The following is a 24,074-nucleotide window of genomic DNA, read 5'->3' as shown; positions in this document are numbered from 1 at the left end:
CCACTATTGTTCCCTCCAGTAGTAGTATTCTTTGTGGGATAATGGATTTTCTTTTAGATAATAATATATGATGGGATCATAAGATAACTTGATAGCAGTCAGACTATAAAATATTTTGTGGAGCATATCAGAGAAATATCTTAAAGATTAACTGACTAAAAACCTCCGTTATTTGATACAGCATTTGGTGTTTGGAGAGCTAAAATTGACAAAATCGTTTAGTAACTAAAGATGGACTATTCTTGTGAAAAGATGGAATTTAATCTGTGTTTCATTGTGAAAGCTGTGTCAGGGATCTGACTTCTGTCTGATTTTTATGCTTTGTTTTTGTTTCAACTTCGTAGGCTGAAGGGGACCAGTTACCTCCAGAACATACTGTCAGCCAGTATGAAACATGCAAGATCAGGACAATAAAAGCTGGAACTTTGGAGAAACTTGTGGAGAACCTTCTGACAGCTTTTGGGGATAATGATTTTACCTACATCAGTATCTTTCTCTCAACATACAGGGCCTTTGCTTCTACTAAGGAAGTACTGGAACTTCTCCTTGACAGGTAAGAGCCAGTATATAATGGAAACTGAGCCATCATTTACATGATAGGGGGATGTTGTCAGGAATTTCTTCCATTACTTTTAGTGGACATGGACTTAATAAGCCGCTGGACAGATGTCAAGAATACTGCAAAATTCAGAATTTCAGCATAAACATAGAATGTCTAAATGCATGCTGCCCACGTCCCAACTCTCGTTAAAGCATAGTCACCAGGTAGGGAAAGTGCGCCATGTCTGACTGCTAAGGAACCAAACTGGGACCGCCACAAGAAAATTAATGTAGCTTTCCCCCCAAAAAAAGAACAGAATGTGTGGGCTGCAAAGTCATACCTAGAATAAATTCCTATGTTTTGCTGCATACTGATATTTTCAGACCTAACTCTCCTGTTTGGGGACTGCTGATTTGAAACAGGGGTTGTACAAACATAAGAAAGAATTCACTATCCCCTTCTATTACTTCACATGAACATGCAGTCATAAATTTTTGCAGGCAGCACAAGAACCGCTTAATGTTATAAAAATAGCTTTTACAGTAAGACTGTTAAATCACATCTGCTACATCTGTATAAATGCTTAGAACACACAACATTAGTTTTCTCACCCTGAATTCTAACTGAGATATGACTGGGTCAGAGGTGATCTTATTTTGGGAGTATCATATTTATTGCATTTTCAAAATCAAGTGATGTACAGAAACAGTTATTCTGGCATATAGTAATTAGAACAGAGGAGTAGCGTAAGAACTCCTAGGTTTTAATTTTGGCTCTCCCACTAGGTAGATAAAGAACAAGGCATGGATAAGTTATCTGTGCTTTGCTTTTGTATCTCAAAAGGAGTATAATACTACTTGCTTTGTAGGAATGTTATGTGGCTTAATTAATAGCGATGTTGAAATGCCTAGCTGCCAGGCCTGCTGTGATTGTAATAATAGCTGTGGTTGCTCAAGTGCAGTAACTTCACAGCCAGGTAAGAAGTCAGGTGAGGAAAGAGCAGCCATCCTGGGGAGCAGACTGTACAGTTAGATTTACTACTGTGATCTTCACCTCTCAGTCCATACCAGTACTGACGTAGAACATGAGGAGCAATAAAAATTGACAGTGCGTATATACAAGAATATAAAAATGTTGAGGAATTCCTTCTTTTGAATGGGTAATTCTTTCTATACCCTCAGTTTTGGATTCTATGTTTTGGACATATGCATCTTTGAAGAATAAAATATGAAAGGACACCAAGTTTGTGTGGATTCTAGTAACTTTAAAGAGGAGCTGACTTGCCAAGTTGACAGTATGTCATGAGAATCTCTTGCTTACTAAGCATGTAAATTGCCAAAGAGCCACAAATTTATAGGAGAAACCAATAGTTTTATGCATATACATTATCACTTTCAGCCAGTAATGTTTCATGTATGATTTATTTTACTTACTTTTATAAAGATACATTTTTTTTTAACAGAAAAAGTTGGAATAAATAAAATAGTAGCCTTTGCAAGGATGCTTTGCCCAAAATGGCTATTTTAAATATCATTACCCTAACAGTGCAGTTTTTGTTGCTCTGTATTGGTGGGTCGCCAGACTGCTCTTTTGGGCTTCTTATGTATGAACTGACATGTATCTGGGGAAATTTTCTTTCTGTGATCAATGAGAACTTGCAAGTAGCTCAAATAATGTGAATCAGTCAGTCAAAGGTGGCTCTAAGCCCGATGATACACACCTTGCTTTTCAATTAAAGGCTCTTAAGTTGTCTTAGGACAACTTATTTTGTCTTAAAGTACATTCATATATCCTGTTTAAATGCCCAGAAAGCATCTTTATGTGCGTTCCCCGCCCAGTTCAACATAGTTTTGATTTTTAGTAGTTTCCATTCTTATTTCTCTCTTACTGAGGTACTTCAGTAATGCAAATAAATGTCCCAACTGAGACTGTGACCTCATTTTACAAATCACTGTACAAACATGCCCAGAATTGTTTGCAACAGCCCCTACCCTGAAGACCCTCTACTGTTGACAGATGATAAAGAAAAGCAGAGGAATAGACTATGATGCAGATACTTAGGAGGAGTGTACTGAGGCGAAGAGAGAGTAAGGGTTTAACTCACAGTGACAGTTTTGGAATTCAATCTGGGTTTTCACACCTCTGTATTTTTACACGTCCATATCTGGTTGTTTTTTGCTGTCCTCAGGAGGTAGAAGACTGTTATGCCAAGAGTAATTCATATATTGCACTTATTTAATTTGTATAATTATAAAAGATCCCGTGTATCTGACAAGCAAGTTTAGAACCTACTATCAAATCTGTTAAGCTGGGTGATCATCAAAATGATGTTTTTGAAGAAAAGTTCTTGGTGCTGGGAGGCTGCCTAGGGGCCTTGGTGGTGGGCTGGCTCTTTGGTCAGTGCAAAGGCCCTGGGCAAGATTAGGAAAGGGGTCTTGTAGCTGTTGGGTTGTTTTGTCCTCCTGTGCGCTTCTGCGCAGAGGACTTTGCGTGTATAACCCTTGTATGGGACAGGTGATTATTTCATGTACAAGTGTCTGGATCTTTTCCTCTTGGTCACCTGACCTGGCTGTATTCAATGGGTGCTCCAGGTGGTTCTGCCCAAGAAGCCAAGCTGTGGGTGCTGCTGGAAGTCTGGATGAACTGAGGCATGGGAAGGCACATTCAGCTGTGGTTTCCCTGCTCGTGCTTTTCCCCTTTTGCACTTAATCGGGGATATTGCTCTCCAGAATTGTCAATTCAGCCTTTCAATGACTACTGACGTAATTAAATCTCTCTATACTTGAGGACTGAAGCAATTTAAACATGGGGTTAGGGCCAAAGGGGTAATCCATTGACACAGCAGTCCATCCTACAGTTGATTAGCCTTGTTATGGTTTTGATCGTTTTGTGGTGTTTCATCACTAGCCATTAAAATGTTCAAACTCTGTTAGGCTGCACTGTTATAAGGGTAATGAAAAAGTCTTCTGGGAATCTTGCTTTTGCACTGAAGTTTGCAGCGTCCTCTAGATAAACGGTTCTGTTTTCTTCCCATATTTTCCCCTAGCAAAAAGGATCATAGCAACCTAAAAATAGAAACATACAAAATTAGTGAAACATTGAAGTTATAAAGTCAGATACTCAAAGATCAGGAATTTGAGAGGGGGAAGAACTCAAGATCTTTATGAAGTTCATCATCATGGGCTTTAGTTTCTATTTCTGTATTGTTTTCTTTAATGTAGCTATTAGTGATAGGATTTTAAAAACAGCCCGAAGAAAGTAACTACTCGTTCTCTGAAAATCATTGGTCATGAGACACCTAAACTCTTTGGGCTCCTGTGAAAATGCCAGCTCCATGCAGTAAAGGTTTCTGTAAATTATATAGCTGGTGCAATTTAGCTCAGCTAACTCTGCAATTAAGTTCTTAATATTTTCATATCTGGGAACTTAATCTGTAATATTACAATTGGATTGCAGCACAAAAGAAGTGGCAAATCTGACTTATGAGTCTTTCTTACATTTTATCAGGAGTGTATCAGAGGAGAGAAAACCAGCCTTGATTGGGAAAAAAAGTTGAGCAGACAGGACTAACTCGGCTTTGAAATGTGTGCATAGCCAGTTTATAAGGGATTTCATTTGAGCATTCAAGCAGGAATGAACAGGAAAATAGGTGTCCCCTTTAAAGATGATGTGCTTGTTATTCACTGCATCGTTGGCTCCTGATTGAGAGGAAGGGTCTTGGGCCAGACTTGTGCACTGCTGTGTCCTTGTTGTCTTGAAGAGATTGACCTCCTGTCACGTTGGTTTTTGGTAATGTGCTGGCATGGTAAAAGCCCTGCTTTAAGGAAGGACATCCTCTTGTGGTTGGCTTTGAGGGTAGGAAGGGAGAATAAGGGAAGTTCGGATATTGCAGTTTTGCTTCAAACAAATAGGCTAAATGATATTTATAGCCACATCTCAGCTAAGTTTGGGTAGTCCAGTTGTTTAGAGCAGCAGCAAGTCAGGAGCATACATGACTCTAAGGAGGTCGGCCCTGCCCTCCTCCTCTGATGCTGCTTTAAAGAAGTGAAAATGTCAGAAGAGGGCAAGAAAGCACAGGGCAAAAGTCTCCATAGAACAGAACTTTCTTTTCTGAGCCCAGTTCTGATCTTACTGGCTTGTGTACCTCTCAGAGCAAGTTATAACATCCCCTTCAGAGGAAGGGCACGTAGGCTGCCTGACCTTGTCAACATTATCCCCAGCCTTTTATAATAAATGATAGAAGCCACAGGAAACCCTAGGAGGTCACCACTTCCTTCCCCTCTCACAAATCTTAGGAGTGTAGTGTTTAAGAATCCATGGATGTTTCTCTTGGCTTTTCAAATATCATGGATAATCTAGAATTTTATGGCTTGGGACAAAATATAGATGAAACTTAAGCTATAAAAGTTAGAATGATTTACAGGCGGCTGTGGAATATGGACTTGTGAAGAAAAGCAGAAGTTCTAAGGAAAAATAAAAAAAGAAATGGATAGTAATTGAATTTAACCAGCTTAGTTTTCATCTCTACATTAGTGTAGAATAAGTAGCAGAGAGTCTGCATTTTTGCAACTTTCTTGTTAGTGATACTTGTTAATAATAACAGTACGGAGACTAAAGTGGGTGTGAGTGCATAATCTGTGTTTTATAAGTACTTGTATTTTGTTTTCCAGTGAAATAAAAAAGTAATGAAAAGGGCAATCTCTTAAACAAAAACAAAAAACAAGTAAGATTTTGGCATTAGTTGTCAATTTTAGTTTCATGTGAAGAGCTTGAGCCCTGTTTCTTACTCTTAGTGATAGAGCAGGACTGTGGGGTAAAGGAACAATTGTGAATGGCAATGCTGAGCTCTTGTTGTTTGGTCCAAGGGAGAACAGTGATGTGGCCAGATCAAAAAAGGCCCTTCCAACTTTTTACAGGTGAGCAGCTCCTTGACATAGAGTAGGAGGGAACAGCATCTGAATCTCCCAGTTGTAGGACATATTTTTTTTGTAGAAACGTACACATTGACAAACTTCCTCCAAAATTTATGTGTGGAAGCTGGATCACCCTCAAGTCCAGTGTATTCAGTTTGTTGGATTTGCTGTGGATACACCCCTCACTGTGAGTGCTGCAGAATTGTCTGATGTATGCATTAGAAATACACAAATCCAGATTAGACAAGAGAGTCCTGGGACTCTTGGAAAAGTGTCCTGGGAAATCTGGATGTATTGTATCCTAAGTGTGTGGGGATACCTGTTGGTCATTTGATGTTGTCTGCAGAGTATCCTGTCCAAACACTGCAAGCATTGACTGAATTTGGGGCACGAAATATTTATTCTGTCCAGAAAAGGTGAGATGCTTTTCCCTGAGTGACAGAGGCAAATAAAAAAGCAGATGCTGTACTTAAGAGAAACTGAAGTGTTAGGGCAGAAAAAAAATGAACTTTTAAAAGGTTTTAATAATTCAGAATAATGTGTGCTTTTGTTAAATCAGTCTGCACTGCGGTGAGGTTTTGTGAAATCTTCTGGGCAAAACCTTTTCCCAGCTTGGGCCTTACTCTGTTAAAATAAGCTGTGATCTGCCCTGTGAACGTGTCAGGCCTTGCAGCCATCGGTAGCTCCTAGGAGGCCTTTCTGGTCTGCATGCTGTAATCTTCATTTCCTGCATGGCTGCGGAGGAGTTGGTAGTTTTCTCTCTCCCAGTGGGGTAGGATGGACTAAAGGGACATGCATGTTGCTTACACTGCCTTTACTCCTCTTCATGTGACGTCGGAAAGTGGGAGGAAGTCTTCCCAAAGCCAAATACACATGGCTTCAGTTATGTCACAGCAGGAATCGCATGGTTGCACGGTGCTAGTCCTTGTGGTGTTTTTGACTCCCACAGCCCAGACTGGTATTGTCATCACAGAAATGCATAAACCAATGGGGCAGAGAGGAATGTTTCTAAAGGTGGTTTCTGCTCTACAATACATCCAGTGCAGTGAGTGGAGTCACACAAAGTGTCGAACAAGGCATATGAAAAGGTTGATGAAATTGTTAATGTACAGTTCAGACTATTTTAAGACCAATGCAGTTCCCCATGGTTCAGTCAGAAGATACTCATTGGATTTTTAGCTATGCTACTTATTGTAATAGACTTTAAATTGGGCCCTTTGATAACTTATGTCTTTAGTAAAATCAGAGATGTGCTATTTGCTCTCTGAGTAACTTTTTCAGACTTCTTGGAGATTGTGAATAAATATGTTCTTTTTGGGGTTTGTTTTGTTTTTTTCTTCCAGGACTTCAAATTAAGCTTTTGCTTTTTATTAAATTATGAAGACTGGAGCCCTATTCATTCTTTTGGCTGGATTCAGCCTATAAAGGTTTTCTTTTAACATAGAAGTCAAACTGAACAAAATCTTGGGCATAAGCTGGTATGTTGAAAACTGAGTATTTTCAAAGCTATTTAAGAGTAATTGGACATCCGCGTCCCTTTAGTATTCATGGAAGTTTGGCATCTAAATGCAGCAGACAGCTTTGAAAACCTGCCAAGTCTTTAACACTGTACATTCTGATATTTTCTCTTTGTTTGGTAGGAGTGGGTAGGGAGATTTAAAAGAAAAAAATCTTATTGGCATTTTGATGTGAAAACCCTCGATGGAAGTTCCTGGAGAGAGGAAAGGGAGACCAGCTCCTCCTGCCCCTGAGTGTGGGGATACAGCATGATGCCTCCACAGAGATCCTTCTGTATCCCCAGTGTCGCTGGGTGTGCTGTGGAATTAAATGCTCACAAGTGTGATGGAAGCCAAAGATGTTTAGCTGTTAGATGAGAGCAGAACCGGGCCAAGTGCCTCTCTTACGTATTTTATTTTGTCCTGGTAATCGTGTTCCTTGCAACAGCGCTCAAAAGCAGGGCCATGCTGTGCTTGGCACAGTCACATATAAAGTAGCAACCCATCCCTATCTCAAGGAGTTTACAGAGAAGGGAATGGATACTGTTTGATGAGAGAGCCAGAGTTGGATAATGACAGCAAATAACAAGTTAGTTTTACATTTTCAGTTCATTTCTTCTGCTGGAGGATGGCTCGATAGAGGGTAAATGGAGAAGAAAATAAAGGCAGAGAAGGGGACATTGAAGGAATGGGTCCTTCATAGCAGACTATGCTTTTAGGACAGTAGCTTTATATAGTATTTGGTTCACTGTTGTTGCTGCAGCATCTATTCTTTCTGCTGTTGTTTTCCTGTATACCAGGTGGTTCGTCTACTCAACTGAAGAAGCAACTTCATTTCCATGATTCTGTGTGTGTATAATTCAAAACACCTTACAATTCTTGCTGAGTATCTGTGCTTCTAGTCACTTCTTTTGATGCTTATAAGCCTTATTTAGGGATTTGTCTGGGGCTTTTGCAGAGATCCACCTTTTCTTATTATTTCTGAGTAATTCAAAGACTATTTTCCTCCCTCTTCTTCCCTTTCCTTCTTAACAGAGATGCAGGGGTGCATTTTCTACTCTATTTTTCAGTATTTAAATATTCAGTACTACCCATTACATTCTGGTCTCATTTGCTTAGTCAGTCCCTTTGAGTGGAGTCTATAACTTTCCAAACGCCAAGCAAGGCTGAAAAGTTCTGTGGGCTACAGGATCCTTTTGTTTCTCATGTCTCTTTTTGTATGCAAAGCATTCATACAAGGCTGGGTAGTGAATGGCTCTTTGTTCAGGAGCTGGTGAGAACAGAGCAGTGGAAGTCTGCAGAAATGCTGTTCTTTACATCAGATGTATCATTAACTCCTCCTAACCCGTATTTAATGGCCTGTTGTTCGTGCAGAGCTCTTGCGTTGAGAGATAGGCAGAGGTTTACATCTGGCAGTATAACAAAGAGTTATATACTCCTCCAATTTTGTACAGAAAATTGCCTGCTCTTTATTACAGTGTTATGGATTTATATTCTAAAACTCAACATGTATCTCTCTAGTGGGACTTAAATGCAAATGTCTAATGTTCTGCAAATACATATTTTATATTTCATACAATACTAGGACAATGACATTGTAAATTTTGCTCTAAGAATTAATGGCAAGTTTTGAAAAATGAATATAAAAAATTAATTTTTATTCAAAACAAAAGCTTTCTTTGCATATTTCTCCCAGCAGGGGGGAAAATGTCTTTTGTCTATTGGCTAAGATGTATTTTAGTCAACTTACCTAGCAGATGGCAGTGGAGAGTGAAATCCTCTCCCTTTAGCAACAGGACAGGAGCAGCCGTCATAGTGTGTAATGTACATTATATCAAAAGCATGTCTTGATTCTGTCCTGCGCAATCTCCACTGAGAAGGCATCAGCATAGTTCTCTAAATATCCTCCTACACTCTTTTTGTATCTTTTTGGTAAGATGATATGTTACCCAGTGTTATTTGGAAATGCAGGACAGTCTACAGGTCTGCAAGAGCAAATACTGAAACCAGCAGAGTTAAATCCAATAAAAATAGGTTAAACTTTACATTTCAGCTTAGCAAAGTAATGGAATTCACCAAGGTGTTTGGCAGTATTCTTCTTAAGGCTTCTCTGATTTATTCCATCCTTGCAGTAAAGTGATGGAAAGTACCTCAAATAGTTAATTGCATTCACTTTGAATTGCAAATGATAGTAGTGAGCATTTAGGGTATGACTGAGAGCGGAGAGTGGCCAGGTAGGATTAAGTGGTAAATTTGGGCATAGCCGAGAGTCAAGAAAGAAGGTATCTACTAAATTTTACAGCTTCAGTAGTGCTGATCCCAATAAAAGGAGCATGGGCAGGGTGTGAAATTGCTTGGGAGAATACAGGAGAAAGCACAGAGGCCATTGATGCACCAAAAATTTCAGAGCAAGATTGACAGCCATTCTTGTACTAAGCAGTGGTTCCTCTGTGAATGCTCCTGTTGTGATTCACTGTGACCACCGAGGGATCGAGGTGTTATTCAGCATGTTTTAGAAGTGGATTTTTACCCCGTTGTCAGTTTAGCTAAGCATATTTTTCTTTAGATGTTTGGATTAGCTATGTGAAATTGCAATGGCAAAATGGGTTATCCTGTATGTACCTCAGTCTCTAAGGACCCTTTCCGTTTTTAAGAAGCCCTTAAAACCTACTGTCATACTTCTGCTGTCTTATAGGACAAGTAAGATTGTTTCAGGGTAACTGAGAAGATTTTGGGCCCTTTAAAACCATAAGTTTGCAAGTTTTTATGCATGTGTTGTGCCTTATTTTTCTGGACAGAAAAAATGCTGAGATTTCCGAAGTCTTTACCACTGATGTGGGAACTCAAGTTGAATGAGAGACAGTGTATTGGTCAGACTAAGCTACTGGGGTCAAGCAGTCATGATTTTGTTCTCAGCTTTGTCACAGATATGCAGTAACAACTGGAGCAAATAATTTTTTGTTATGTCTACCTGCAATGTAGTTGGAGATGCACGATCTGGTTTTAAGTGAGCTGTTTCAGATAATGCAAGTGGTCTTACCGCAGTACTCTCAAGGCTAAGTAAGCCCAAGCTGACCTCCTTATGACTGTGGGTATGCCGCTCCTATCAGAGCGATTACTTGTTTGCCTTTATTAGTTTGGGTTTACTTTGCAGTGCACTGGAAACGTATGCAAACCCTTGATCTCTGTCTGCCTCAGCTTCCCCATCCACAGTGGAATTGTCCGACATTAAGCCCTTGTCATAAGATTGTTGAAACTTCAGTTCTTATTTTAAAGTATTGTGGAGTTCTGAGATTGTGAGCCATGGTAGGGCAGAATATCAATGAGGGTGGTGCTAAAACATGTTCTTTACAATCTAGCAGATCTGCTGGTGAGAGCGAGCTTGAATTCAGTCTCACTGGTCGACTTTCTGTACAGATCTGGGATTCTTACATATGAAGCCTCAGACTGATACTTTAGAGGAGCATGAAACTACCACCTCTTATTTTTATCCTTTGAAATATTTTGGATGAATTTTTTACAGTTCTGACATGAACCTTCTGGACACAAACCAACAGCCCACTATATTTTCTCATCTGATGTTACTAGGATGTTGTAGCACAAACACTTAAAGATGCACTTTTTCTCCTAACTATTCAGATTAATTGCAGGTGCCTGACACAATTAGTTGAGCACAGAATGTGTAAAATCAGCTTGCTTTATTCTGGACTGTGAGTAATTGTCCGTCTTCATTAAAGCTGCCTGTAAGGAACCATGAAATTCTTTATGGAGCTGTATATCTGAAACAATAGGCACTCCCATTGAAAATGAAGTGCATAATCCTGCCTTCAAGGCACACGCGCTGCCTATGTAGGTAAGAGATTTTGCTTTGCGCTGTTGGAGTTGTGCCCATGGTTTCTTCTTTCCCAGTGGCATTTTCACAGTGCCACAGGCCATTCCCACTTGTGACAACTGTGTCAGTAGTTTTGGCACAAGTGGGCACTTGCCACCTGGAAAACTTTGTGTGAAGTCACACTTGGAGTTAGAAGGAATGACAAATACCAGAGAAACAGAAGCTGCATTGCAGAAAGTGGTTGTGTTACAGCCTCATTGCACACTGGAATATTGCTCTGGGAAAGGATGGAGTGAACACAGGCAGAAAGGGTCTTGGAGCTGTGAGCAAAGAAACTGTTTTGGTTGACTCCTCCTGTGTGCAGGCTGCTTCATGTAAATTAACAAATTAGGTTGGAAGATACTGGCTGTCTCTTTAGGAATTTTTTCCTTCCAAATGAAATAATCTCCAAGCTCCTTAATTTTGCCCAACTGTTAGATTCCATATTTGTAGTTTGAGCTAGAAACGCTTTTTAGTTGTTTATGATAATTGTATATGAATTATACTATTTGGGATTTTGTTTTTATTCAATAGAGGTTCCTCTAAACACCTATCTCATTTTTTTCAGATATGGAAACCTGGAGACCTCAAACTGTGAAGAAGTTGGAAGCCAGAATTCCTCCGAATCCAAAACAGTACTCAGGATGTAAGTGTGGTTTTGCACTGTACAGCAAGCCCTAGTCGGGATTTGGTATTGGAGGAGGATGTGAGCAGCATAGCTGTTGTTTCCTTTGAAAATTCACAGCACTGTTTGCTTACTTAAACAAGCTTGTGTAAAGGCCAAATATCAACTGTCTCGTAACATATCCAATACTATAACCCAGAGATCTTTCCATCAGGGAAATTGTCTCAGAATTAAACATGAGATGAACACATTTAGGACAACATTTTGTTGATTAAACAAACAAGGAGTGTTTGTTTCCCCTGCCTTATCTATAGCAGTAAATGATTATTGCTTATGACTGATTTTGTTGTGCATTACAACACTGTCTGCAGACCAAAGCTGAGGTTGTTTTAGGCAATGTGTGTATGCATGTATCTTTTCCATTAGTGCCTCTATGATTTACAGTGTTGCTTTTAGAGTGAAATTTAAATTCTGAAGTCATTCTAATTTGAAGAAAAACAGCAAAATTGTTTTGAAATGCAGTTTAAATGGGGAAAAAAGTGGTTTGGTTATCCTCCTAGCATCATATGAAACTGCATTTTATCTTTAGACTTTGGGTGTAAAATGGGCCTTAGGTCATCAGCATTTGTACTTTGACATCCGTATGATCTGTGGTTTGCATGCATCGTGGCAGTAAAAAGGAACTGCATCGTTATATTTGATTACAGTATGTGGTGATGCTTGATTCTTGTCAGCATTACTGAAGATTGTTTTTCTATGAGTTTATCTCAGCTTCCACCAGTTAAGAAAACCATAAATTTTTTTATCAGTGCATTGATTTCTCAAGGTGTAACTGAAGAAGCAGCCTTTAGTTTCCTTTTGTTTTGAGATGGAAGAAAAATGTTGAACTTTTCTATCATGAGATACATCCAATCAAGACAGAGAAATACACTGCAGTATTTTCATTCCTGGGATTCAGGCAGACTGTTGATCAAATCACATTCTATTCTACAACATTGGGCCTGCCCTTCCCACTGCTCACCTCCATGCTTTTCTGATGGCCTGTGTGTTGGGATAGGGGGGTTTCAAGTCTGGCTTAAAATGGTTCAAATATCCCCATCCAGAAATGTGCCATTAACATAGTGAACACCTTCCTGTCCTCCATTGTCTGAATGGAGTGGTTAGACAGTGGGGTCGCTTTGCCTTCTGTCATCCATGCAGAAACTGTTTTGTTTAACCACCAGAGATAAATTGGTAAAAGCTCCTTGGCTGCGAGCGTTTCAATAGCTGTCTCTGAAAACACGATGAATTATGCTTGCTTGACTGCAGAAGAAATGTAGAGCTTAATTAACGTCTGTAAATGATACAGGATTCTCAAAGGCTTTAGTTAGAAACAAAATGTTACCGCTTGTTAATTTTATTTTTTTTTAGCACTTAGCAAGGACAGAAAGCTACAAGCTCTGATGATTTGGACTGTTCCTCTTGCCCCATGAGACTCATCATGGGAGCTCAGTTCTCCTGGATGGCATAACAGAGAGCTATCAATGTTTTTCTCCCACTTTGCCATGAGAACTCACCAAAGAACAGCTGGTAGTTAAAACTTGGTCACAAGCACCAAGAAGGCAATATTATGTAGTGGGTAGAGGAGATAATAGGCAGGCAGCGGGTTCCCACGCTCCCATCCAAAATGAGCTCTAGGGTCTCTTCCAGCTTTGGGCAGACCATTTGACCTCCCCCTATCTCAGTCAGTCCAGCCATAAAATATAAGCTAAAGCAGTACCCTTCCTGCAAAATAGATTAAGGATTTATATTGGGGATGAGGAAGATAATTTCACCAGTATAAATCATGTCGGGATTAATCCCCCTCCTGCCTTTTCATGGACCCAAAGGAGCTTGATTGAGATGGAGAAAAAAGGGGTGAAAGTAATCTTGATGTTAGCGTCACTCAGGCTTTGGGCAAAATGCATCAATTTTTTGTTACGCCTAGAGGTGAACGTGCAAGTGAAACAGCATTTAGTTAGGAGCATGTTTGTTTTATTTATTTTTTTAAATGGAATTGTTTTCCTACTGACATACATGTAGTTTATAATCTATCCCCTGCCTAGTTGCTTCCTGCTGCCTCAATGCTGTCTTCCCTCTTGGCATGTAATCGTCATGTAATGGCTTTGCACAGCCAGGGACTGAGAAGTGGATGGAGTCTGTGGTTTTATTCCTGTGGTAGCACAACTTCTGATGACATTATCTGACATAATTTTCATGGATATAGTCGGCACAGCTTATTTTGATCCTTTGGTCCTTGTAAGATACCTTTTATGTCTGAATTTCATACTGTTACCCAACTACTTATTTATAGAAAGCTCAGCAATGAAGTTGTCAACAAAGTAATTTTTCAGGTATACGTGTTTTAACAGATCCTGTATAAATGTGAATTCACTTTCCTGCCTTAAAAATTTCCATTGCTCTCAGTTGCTCTGGCTACTTCTCTTTTAGATATGATTAATGGTATCTAGAAAAGAGGTTGGCTTTGTAGTCTTGTTGTGAAACACGTAGTTCTAGTAGTTCAGGTTTTCTCGTCTGGGATAATTCCAATATAATTGCATTTACACTCTCTTCTCATAGAACAGAAACATGATATAATTGTGTTCTCAGTTTTGTATGACTTGGAGAAATAAGAGGAAGAAGCAGTAGAGCCATGTTACTTCTTGCCATTAACTCTGTATTTCTCAGAGGAAAAATATCTTGTGGGGAAGCCCATGGTCTGTGGCCAGAGATCTTATGCATTCGTCAGACTCATGTGATGGTTCAGAAGCTGTAAAAATCCATTTGGGGCATTAGAAATGGGGATGCAATTTAAAGCATTGCCACTGGTTTGACACAAAAAACCAATACAGAAGTTAAACATAACTGCAGGAGAAGAATTTATGGCTCTTTACATGTCTCATGGAGCTTTAAAGAAGAGAGGGTTTTTGCAAAATCTTAGGTATGTATGGGAGGAATATTATGTTGTATGTGGTGTACTGTAAGCCCACAGGTTAGTTATTTCTATGTTGAAATTCTCTGTGCTTTTTGCACTTGTTGTATAGAGCTGTGACATGATTTGAGAAGGAAAATGCCTTATGTGTGTGTATATATATATATTTAAAATTATTTTAGCATTCCACCCAGTGTTCAAGTAGCTCAGGACCTGCAAGTCCTACACTAGGGCTTGAGCACACTCATGGCACAGCCTCATTTGAGAGACTTGTAGGAGCTATAAACCTACCCTTGTGTTTCCAAATTCTGGGTCTGAGCCAGCAGTTACTTCTCACACTTGTTGCAATGACATATAGTTGTTACTGACCCAAGATCACTTCAGCTATGTTGGGAAACATGCCTTCTAAGGATCCGTTCTGCCAAGGGAATTTTCTCCTGTTCACTTAAGCATCATTCCTATAATTTTTGGGCGGCTGGAGTGGTCAAAAAAATCATTATTTTTCAACAGGGATCGGATTTAATTACATCTAATTCAAAATATCTTTCGGGCTTTTTATTATTATTGTTCTTCTCTTTAAAACTTCATTCAGTATTACACAGTTTAAACAAAGGTACTATAATTTTGTAACTTTAAAAATACACAGACAGTTTGGACCTCAGAGTTATGAGTAAGCTCTGAATGCCATCAAAAGTTTTGTGAGCTTAAAAAAACCTGCCATGCATGACTCTGAGGTTTTTGTTATGGTTTTTTTTTTTTTAATCAGGACTCACCTTGGCTTTTCATGTTCAGTAGGTTGCTTTCCACAGTTCTCACTACTTTCAGTCAGTTAGAAAGTTCATGATCACAAGTAACAGAAGAATAAAGTCCAGAAAAGGTCAGATATTCCAGTCAACTGTCTGAGTTAGATGGACTTCAGCCTGTGTTTCCAGAAATATGATGCCATGCCTCTCTTAATTGTCTGATAAGAGAGTTGTAAGGAGTTACTTACTTGACCCTCTGTCTCCTCCTATAAACAATTCTTTTTGCTCTTCCTTGCATCATATAAACAAGATTGCCTGGTGCTGTTTCTCAGTTCTACATGGTTTTGTATTGAGGTGTGACAGAGTTGCCTCCTCATCTTAGGTCATCGTTCTCTTCAGAGTTCTCTGTGTTCACTATGTATTTTTTAGGTTAGGACTTCTGTTGACTTTCAAAAAGAAAAGAGTAGATATAACACACCAAGACATGTGTCAATTCAGAATAAAGCCATACATACGCTGAACATAAATAAAAATTATCAGTATGATGAGTAGCTTTAAGAATTAAAGAGAGATCTATATGATAGTGTACCTTACATGTTCTGTAAAGAATTTGTACTATAATTCAATTATGGTTTTGTTTTTTAAGTGAGGTTGTATAGTTCAAATGTGTCTTTTGGTACATGTCACCTGACAAAAAGCAAATGAGGAAAGAAAGTAGAGCAAAAAAATAAAGTACTTTCTCTTGCTTGTGTCTGGTGTGAAGACTACACAGCTTACCAGCCAGGAGTCATGGGAAACTTCAATGATATAGTCACGTCTAAGAGATCTCAAGCAATTTTACATATTCTGGGAAGGGGATCAGCAAGCCAAACAACTAATGATGTTTGGGGACTTCAGTTCTACTGAAATGGTTGTGTGTATTGCCTACAAGATAGTTAGAAACAATGCTTTTGGTGATATGAGCTGATCACTGTGATCTCTATTCAGAGCAGGAGAGTTTCTCAGTTAACTTTTAACTCACTGTTAAAAGGCTGAGTTTTCTACGCAGAATGATCTGTGAAATAATTTGTGCCCTACTTCCCTCCCCCTACTGAAAGATGGTGTTAATTTTGATCTCTGGGCAATCCACTGCTGGCAGACAACTATACCCAAACCACAGACTTATGAATTTTAAGAGGTGATGTATTAAAGGAGCAGAACACTTCTTTCACAGAAGATAAGCATTAAAGACCTGGCTGGAGCTGGCTGAGGACAGAGAAAGAACCATAAAGCCTTTGCAGTATAAAATATCATAGTTGCTTGTATCTTTTGGAAGTCAATAGCTTCACTGGACACTGAGATGCCTCTGAGTAACATGAGGGTCTGAAGCAGTGCTGGGGCCATGTCACTGATATGACTTGCTAGGTGTGTGAGACCTGGAGAGCTGATGCAGCACAACACACTTCATGGATAAAAGGTGCCAAGCTTGTTGCCATGAGTTTAAAAGATTTCTGTCCGTGAAGTTCCCAGAAGTGATTCATTCCTGTTCAGCGCACACAGAAAAATGTCCAGCCTGGCAGTTCAGGCTTGCCTGCAATGTTTGCCTTCAGAGAAGACTGGTTTAATGTTAACTGAATCTAGTTACTTGAAGACCTCACTGAAAGATATAGTAGTATGAACCTGAGATTACCTGCGGGAGAGGTTTTTCAAGAGGCAGACAATGTTGCCATATTGGTCCATGGACTTGGACCATGATTTTTGTTTGTTTGCTTTCCAGAGGTCTAACATTGGTATGTTGTCTTTAAAGACACCCTTTAGGCATGTTGGTAAAGATAATGGGGAGAGGAAAAGGGGTGCCATCTCCCCCTGTATGTAGAAATAACTCTTGCGTTTCTAGCTAGTAAGAGACTCCACAGCCAGGGCAAAGGAGATGAAAAGGAAACGCTGTGCCGTAAACAGTGAGCCGTGTTCTGAGCCGTTCATTTACATCTATTTTTCTGATGAAACCAAAGCAAGTTTAAGACCTTTTATAAATCCCAGTTTAGGTTATATTTCTCAAGGATACTAAAGAGAAAGTGGTAGAACCGGAAAACTGGTCTCCTGGTTGCAGTATGAGGTTTCAATGGGGATTTTAATTATCTTTATTTTTTTTTTCCTGGCTACATTGTATACTCACATCCCCAGTGCTGTAGAAGGAAGGATTCTTACTGAGTTGGACCAGCTGAATGAGAAGCAGAAACAGTTTATGTAGTACAAAAAGTAAAATAGCTTTAAGCCCTCAAACTCTCCTCTTCTGCAGTCCCAAGCACCGCCATGGCTGAGTCCTGAGGCTTTTTAAATCCTAAATAAGCTTGAGTAACAGTAGAAGTCCTTTCAAGCCTGCTCTTGGAGTATAAGGTTGTGGTTTCGTTCTGCTACTGCCTTTGGTTTGCTGATTTGGAGTAGATTGGTGGTGCTCTCCCTCGGATGAATGACACACCGCAGAAATGAATCAAAATACTTGGGGCTTTTTTGTTGTCTTGAATGTCAGCTCCTAGTTGCATCTGCTTTATTATAAAAACGTGGAATTTGTTTGTTATTAAAACTTGGAATGTGGCACGATTGAAAACCGCAGACAAAGCTAAACTGAAATCTCCTTGTTTCATTCCACAGCAACTGGGTAAAACAGTTCAAATAAAGAAAATTAAGGAACTATTCTGTTATCACATGGCATGTCTTGCATGTTTACCCCTCCTCTTCTGCATTAAAATAGCAAATACTGAAACCTTCAGTGTAATACTGCAGCATTTGGAGTTTCTCATGGTGATAAACAAACATTGTCCCATGGCTTCTTGTGCATTCAGACCTTCCCGACAGAAAACTTGTCTTTTGTTTCCTACTGAAGTTAGCAGTCCTGCTGGAAAACAATGTGCACAGTTACAGTACTGCAGAAATAAAACTGGTCCTGAAACATTGTACTCCAGGAGAACAGACACCAAAGGAATGTGAGACAAATGGAAGAAAATTGGCTGGAAGTTTCTGATGCCTGGGAAATCCATGGTGGGAAGCAGTTAAGATGCATTTGGGAGAACAACAATCAGCATTCATTCCAGTAAAGCCAATTAAGCTAAAACAACAGCAGAAACCAATGTGGTTACATGAGAAGCGGAGTCAAACACAGGGCAGTATAAGCAATGGAAGAGCAGGAGAGTTATGAAAACAACCAGAACCAAGTAAAAAAGAATAATTAGGAGAGCAAAGAAAAATAATGATTGGCATTTCAAAACAATGAACAACTAGCAGAGCTATTCCCTTAGTGACTTTACATGCGCCCGTATGCTATTCAACCAGTTCTTCCCAAATCAAAAGAAGAGCAGATCATTTGCTGGAAGTCATCAGCACGTTATTTATAAATGGACTGGGTGTGAGAAGCTACCCTTACATCAACCTTTGCTTGCAATTTACATACATTTTGCCTCTGATTCAAAGCTGAGATTTAACTGCCCATGTTGTTACTTAACAAGCAAAACTGAGAAAATACAGCTGGCTTAATTTAGTCTGTGTGAGCCAAGCCTAAAAGCTATTGCATGGAGAGTGGAGGAGAGGGAGTAGTCCTCTGTAAAGATTATTCCATTGATGGTCTTAAGTACTCATTTGGCAAATTACAGATAATTTTGTGCATGTTCCTGTCTAATTTCATAAGAAATCAGCCATTTAATCTCTTTTTGCAACTGAGGTTCTCCTTATTCTCCTTAATTGTTGAGATTCCCTTCTACTCATTCTTTAGAAATAATTGTGGTGGGAAAGAAAACACTGCTTTTGCCTTTTTGGCAAGAAATTATCTCTAATTCCTGTGCAGACCTCTTCAGGACCAGTGTTATAGCTCTCTTCCCAGTTGAGAAAAGACTATGCAGAATTTCTGTGTAACCTATTGAATCACTTGTGGCTATGTGATATGAAGGCCTCATTTTCCACCTCCTCTGTGCCCTGCTAGCTCAGCTTAACGGAGATATTAGACTTGGAGCTGCCACAGTCTCATCACGTTTTGTGGTAGCTCATGGGTAAATGGGAATGGATGAGTACTTTTGTGTTCCCAGTTTGTGAACGACAGAATCAGATATACTACTTCCACCTAACAGTAGATAGATTCTGGAGACTGATACCTTCAGAGATGGACTTCAAGCAAAGCTGGTATGGAAATCAGAAGACTTTCTGATAGGTGTGAAACTTGAAAGTATTGCTGAACAGAGTCCAGAGTCTGTGGTTGGCAGGACAGGAGTTAAACATTGAAAAGTTTTTTCTTACAGGCAGGAAAGGAAAAATTTATAGCTTATAATCAACCCATGAAAAATGTGGCCTGTGACGTTTCTTTCCTGTCTGAGATCTTGGAAGGCTCTCGTTCCTATCTGTCTCTGGGTCTATCGAGTACAGGGAGTTTCTTCTCAAGGGCAGCAAACGTAAAGCTACTGCAAGATATGGGCAATACTCCAGCCCGTTTTCAGAAAGCTTCCCTCCCTGACACACCAATTAAACAGTCAGGCGATAGGAGGTCAGTAGGGCACAGTGTACCTTTTTTCTCTTTCCTATTTCCCCTCTTGACTGAAATGATTTTGCTGGCAAAAATCAGTGTCTGTAACAGCTGTGAACTCTTCACCCTGCTCTGGGAGACTGGGTCTGTCTTAAACTCTGTTTATTCTTCAGCTTATGAAAGTGGCTATCAACCAAGCCTCTGGAAACTGAGCTTAGTATAAAGAGTGTGTGAACAATATTAGTACAAGAACTTATCCTGTGGAGAGGCTGCTTCTTCCAAATCATTGCTGAACTGGTAAATGCTCATAAGAAAAGAATACCCAACCTAGTTTTTTGGTGGTAGACCCAGTAGGGATGATGGTGAGTTTGTGATGTGAGTGGGGAAAAGGGGCACAGAGCAGGAGGAAATACATGATTAGGGCATGGAGCGAGGCACAGTGTTCCCCTGCCTGTGGTGGAAAAGAAATGAAAATACTGTGAACATAGGACAGTAGTGTTTGTGACTGTAAGTGCTGCTGTGACTCGGCGTTCTGGGTATGTGTGGGGCTAGAGAGGACGATTAAAAATGTGAGGAGAGGGAAGGGTGGAGTGAGAGCTTGGGAGCATTGCTGTGGGCATCCGTCTGTTGTGGCCTTTCTTGCGCCTTGGGATGTGGAGCTGGGCTGGCACTGTTGGCTTCGCTGCAGTGGTCGTGGAGCACTGGCTGTTGTGTGATACCTGTCCTGACTGAGAAAAATGGTCCTGAAGCTCCAGATAAAAAGTTTGGCCACCACTGGCCTAAACCATGAAGGCTGTACTTGTTGCGTGTACGGTGGAAGCTTGTCTGAGCAGAGTTGTGAAAATTTGGCCCAAAACAGTTTTCAAATGTGAAGAGGGTCTTCCAAGCTGCACAATCTGTTTCATGTTTGCAATGAAACCTGAAATCCAGAATGTGTTTGCATGTTAATTTTTGGTTGTGAATACTTTTTGTAGCTCTAAAATTGTAATTCCAGAGTGTCTTCTGTCAGCAAGCCTAACCAAACAGTATTACTGACAGATTTCCAAATACTCTAATTAGAAATTCAAAGTTGCCACAATATCAGAGAAAAAAACAGAAGAAACAATAGACAAATGGATAGGACTTGTAAAATGATATCTGTATGGGATTAAAAGTTAATTGAGTTTTGAGGAAAAACCAATACGGTTAAGATGAGACAAGGAGAGTGGGAGAAACTATCTTTACTCTTTCTTAACTGTTGGTTTATTTTGAATGCTACTGAGCAGCTGAGTTAACCAGATATTGCTGTGGTTTCCATACTTGCAGAACAAACGTGCCAGTATTTGTATGTAGCTCTGATACGAGAGCTTTCTGGGTTGGCTTTGGGGTTCCTTGTTGTTTACATGTGAAATCTATGTTCGTATTTGAATTCCTCTCGTGATCTCATAAATTGAGGAAAGAGAGGCCCTCCTGGCATGCTTGTCCCTTTCCATTTTGCAGCTATTAACATGATAGACCCGGAGACACTACATCCGTGTTTTTGAGGATTTGAACTTTAAAAGCCAAGTGCCAGATTGTCATGAGCACAGAGCACAGATGCTCTTTGAGCTGACACATCAGCATCTCTAATTGGATACTTGTGGTTAGAGGCTTTTACTGGGAGCATGGCCCTTCTCTTCATGGAATACCATTGGGAGTGTGGGATACTGTTACTGCATGAGGGTCTTGTGAAATCGAGTTATTGGAATAGGTATCAGGGAAGGTTCCTGTAGATGTGAAAAATATGGTCATTGGAGGTCTCAGCTCTCGCAGCTAACTACACAGCACAGTCCTAAGCATTTGCAGAACCGAATAGGACCTGCTGCAAACCAGGGCTGTTGTCACTTGGTGATCTCAGCTGTTCTTCTGATGGCAGTGAAGCTCATGAGGTATGCTTCCCTACAAAATGGTGTTTCTTCTCTCCTAAACATCTTCCCCTGCTTTCCATGACAGCAATACCTGTAAGTCACCTCTTGCGCCTGCCACAACGTTTATGACTACTGGTTGGAAGTGATTTGAAATACAGGGATGGTTTCAGTGTCACAGAGGAAATCTTCAGGACTTCCTTTTCTCAGGAAGTTTAGATGTTTATTGTGCCTTTTATTCTGGAACAAGGGGCTTTTTCCCCTCTCACGTTATGTCCTACTTTTGAACACCACAGTAGGTGATCATGAGACAGTGGCCATGGCCAGTGTGTCATGTTATGTGACCGCACACGAAAGTCCTTTTCTCTACTCTTTCTGTCAGCTCAGGTAAACAAAATTCTCTTTAAAAAGTTTTTTGTCTGTGTCTTCCCAGCCTGTAATATGTGCTGTGGCCAGTGCTAATTGGTGCACCAAAACAAACGTGCTGATTTACTGGCACATTGCTATGAAGAACCAAAGATCTCACAGTCTTTCCTGCAGCAGAAAAAATAAGTTGATCATTATTTTTTATCCAGGCTTGAATTTTCTTAAAACTTGAAGTAATTTGGTTATTTTTCTAGACTTCTTCCAGTTTTTCCACACTTAGTTGAAATTTGTCAACAACATTGTAAGTTATATCTGGAAAACCATAGCATAAATTGTAAGTCTTATTTTCTTACAGAATCAAGTTGAAATGATGAAAAATCCCTGCAAAGACAGGATTTAAAGAAATTCCCATAAGCATACGTTTGTGCAGTATCTAAGTACCAATCTAATTAGGTGGGTGTGGGTTAAAACCTACATAAACCAGGAAAAGTAGATAAACAGATCACTTCCCTTCGTTTCAGGCAGGGTGGAAGCCACGTTGATTCATCAGCTCTGGTTTCCCCTTATCCTGCTCAGTCTGTAGAAGGACTGTCCATGGGCAGTTCTCTGCAGTTGGTGTCTTTTTAGCTGCATGTGTCTAAGGTCTAGAACGAGATCCAACGCTCCTATAACTCCTTAAGCATCCTTTTCCTGCACCACCAGCATGACCAAGATACCTTTTTGCATGGTATAATTTGACAGCCTGTCCTTGTCTTCGGGCTAAGGGTAAAATCAAGATTCTGCTGATACATAACATTTTTGTTACACATAACATTGTTACACATAACATTGTTACACATTTCATCCTAAGATTAGCAAGACCAATCTGTCTTCTGGGTTCAGCTATCTTGGTGCTTCAAGCTTGATACTGGGCACTGGCAGCATAGTGCTGCCTATGCTGCATGTGCCGCGATTAGGGTTTTATCTTCACAGATGAGGCAATCCCACTAACTGTGTGTGCTCATGGGGGTTACATTCAGGCTTAGACTGCTTTTTCACAGAACCCAAGGTTTCATGAATGGGCAGTCTTTCTACTAAGACAGCAGATAATGAGTAATATGGTGTGGAGGAATATGCAGCTTCAGTTTGGTCCCCAGACTCAGCAGCAGCAATTGATGAGAGGAAAGGCACCAAAGGAAGCATTTGATTTAGCACTTCCACTGGGAAGCTGCTACCCTGAAGGAGCCACAAATACCTTGTTTCCTCCCTGCTATTTTCCCACATCCCAGGAAGCAGTAATGGAGCTAACATTGCAGCCTTGCCAGGCCACAGCTTTTCCCACTGGCACAAGAGGGAATTAAGAAATTATGTTCTGCTTTTAATTGTGTGCATAATGATACCCTTACAGACAGGTATGAGGCCCTGGGTACAGTACATGAAGTGCATAATGAGAAAGAGGAGGAACCTGCACAAGCAGTCTTGCCAAGATCAGAGAGACCAACCCCTCACAACAAGACCTGCATTAAGACCAGTGCTGAGAAGAAACAACGGCAAGTTATGGTCATTGGTGTTCCCTCCTACGTGGAACGGAAGCACCCGTTTGTGGACTGGACCCTCTTTTCAGGGAAGTTTGCTGCCTCCCTGGCACCCAAATTAGAGACGTCATCACAAGACTGAAAAGCCTAGTTCAACCTTCAGACTGCTATCCATTTCTGCTCTTTCGTGTGGGTACAAATGATGTTGCAACAAAAAGTCTGAGGTCAATCAAAAGAGACAGCAGAGCCAGGAGAAATCTCTGGATCGGTAGCCCTTGTCCTTACGGGAGATTTCAACAGATACTGAAATATCTGTTGATATTGATATCATCTGGGAATATCGTACTGCTGTGATGAGCAGGTCTTGGAAATTCTTGAAGTTTGTAGGAGATAACTTCTTGTCACAGGTACTCAGTGAGCCAACTAGGAAAGATGCCCTCCTAGACTTGCTATTTGTGAATAGAGAAGGACTCATGGGGGATGTGATAGCTGTCTTAGCCACAGTGATCACAAAATGGTTGAGTTTAAAATTTTCAGTGTAATGAGAAAAAAAGACAGCAGAATTGCTACCCTGGACTTCAGGAGAGCAAACTTTAAGCTATTCAGGGAGCTATTTAGCAGAGTAGCCTGGGAATCTGCTTTTGAGGGCTTAGGAGTCCACAAGTGCTGGTCAGTCTTTAAGAACC

General features: G+C 40.2%; 1 protein-coding gene across 1 annotated transcript in view; it reads left to right on the top strand.

Moving 5' to 3' along the window:
* RGL1 (ral guanine nucleotide dissociation stimulator like 1) overlaps positions 1-24,074 on the top strand; it is an 84,636-nt gene that overhangs the window by 30,323 nt on the left and 30,239 nt on the right. The window contains exons 3-4 of the mRNA XM_009275834.2: positions 345-553; positions 11,390-11,467. Coding sequence (XP_009274109.1) covers positions 345-553; positions 11,390-11,467 — 287 coding nt within the window. The remainder of the gene's footprint in view (positions 1-344; positions 554-11,389; positions 11,468-24,074) is intronic.

Source organism: Aptenodytes forsteri, unplaced genomic scaffold, assembly GCF_000699145.1.
Source record: "Aptenodytes forsteri isolate BGI_AS27 unplaced genomic scaffold, ASM69914v1 Scaffold289, whole genome shotgun sequence".
NCBI classification, from domain to species: domain Eukaryota; kingdom Metazoa; phylum Chordata; class Aves; order Sphenisciformes; family Spheniscidae; genus Aptenodytes; species Aptenodytes forsteri.
The sequence above is the reverse complement of the archived record's forward strand: the minus strand, read 5'-3'. Positions and strand labels throughout refer to the sequence as shown.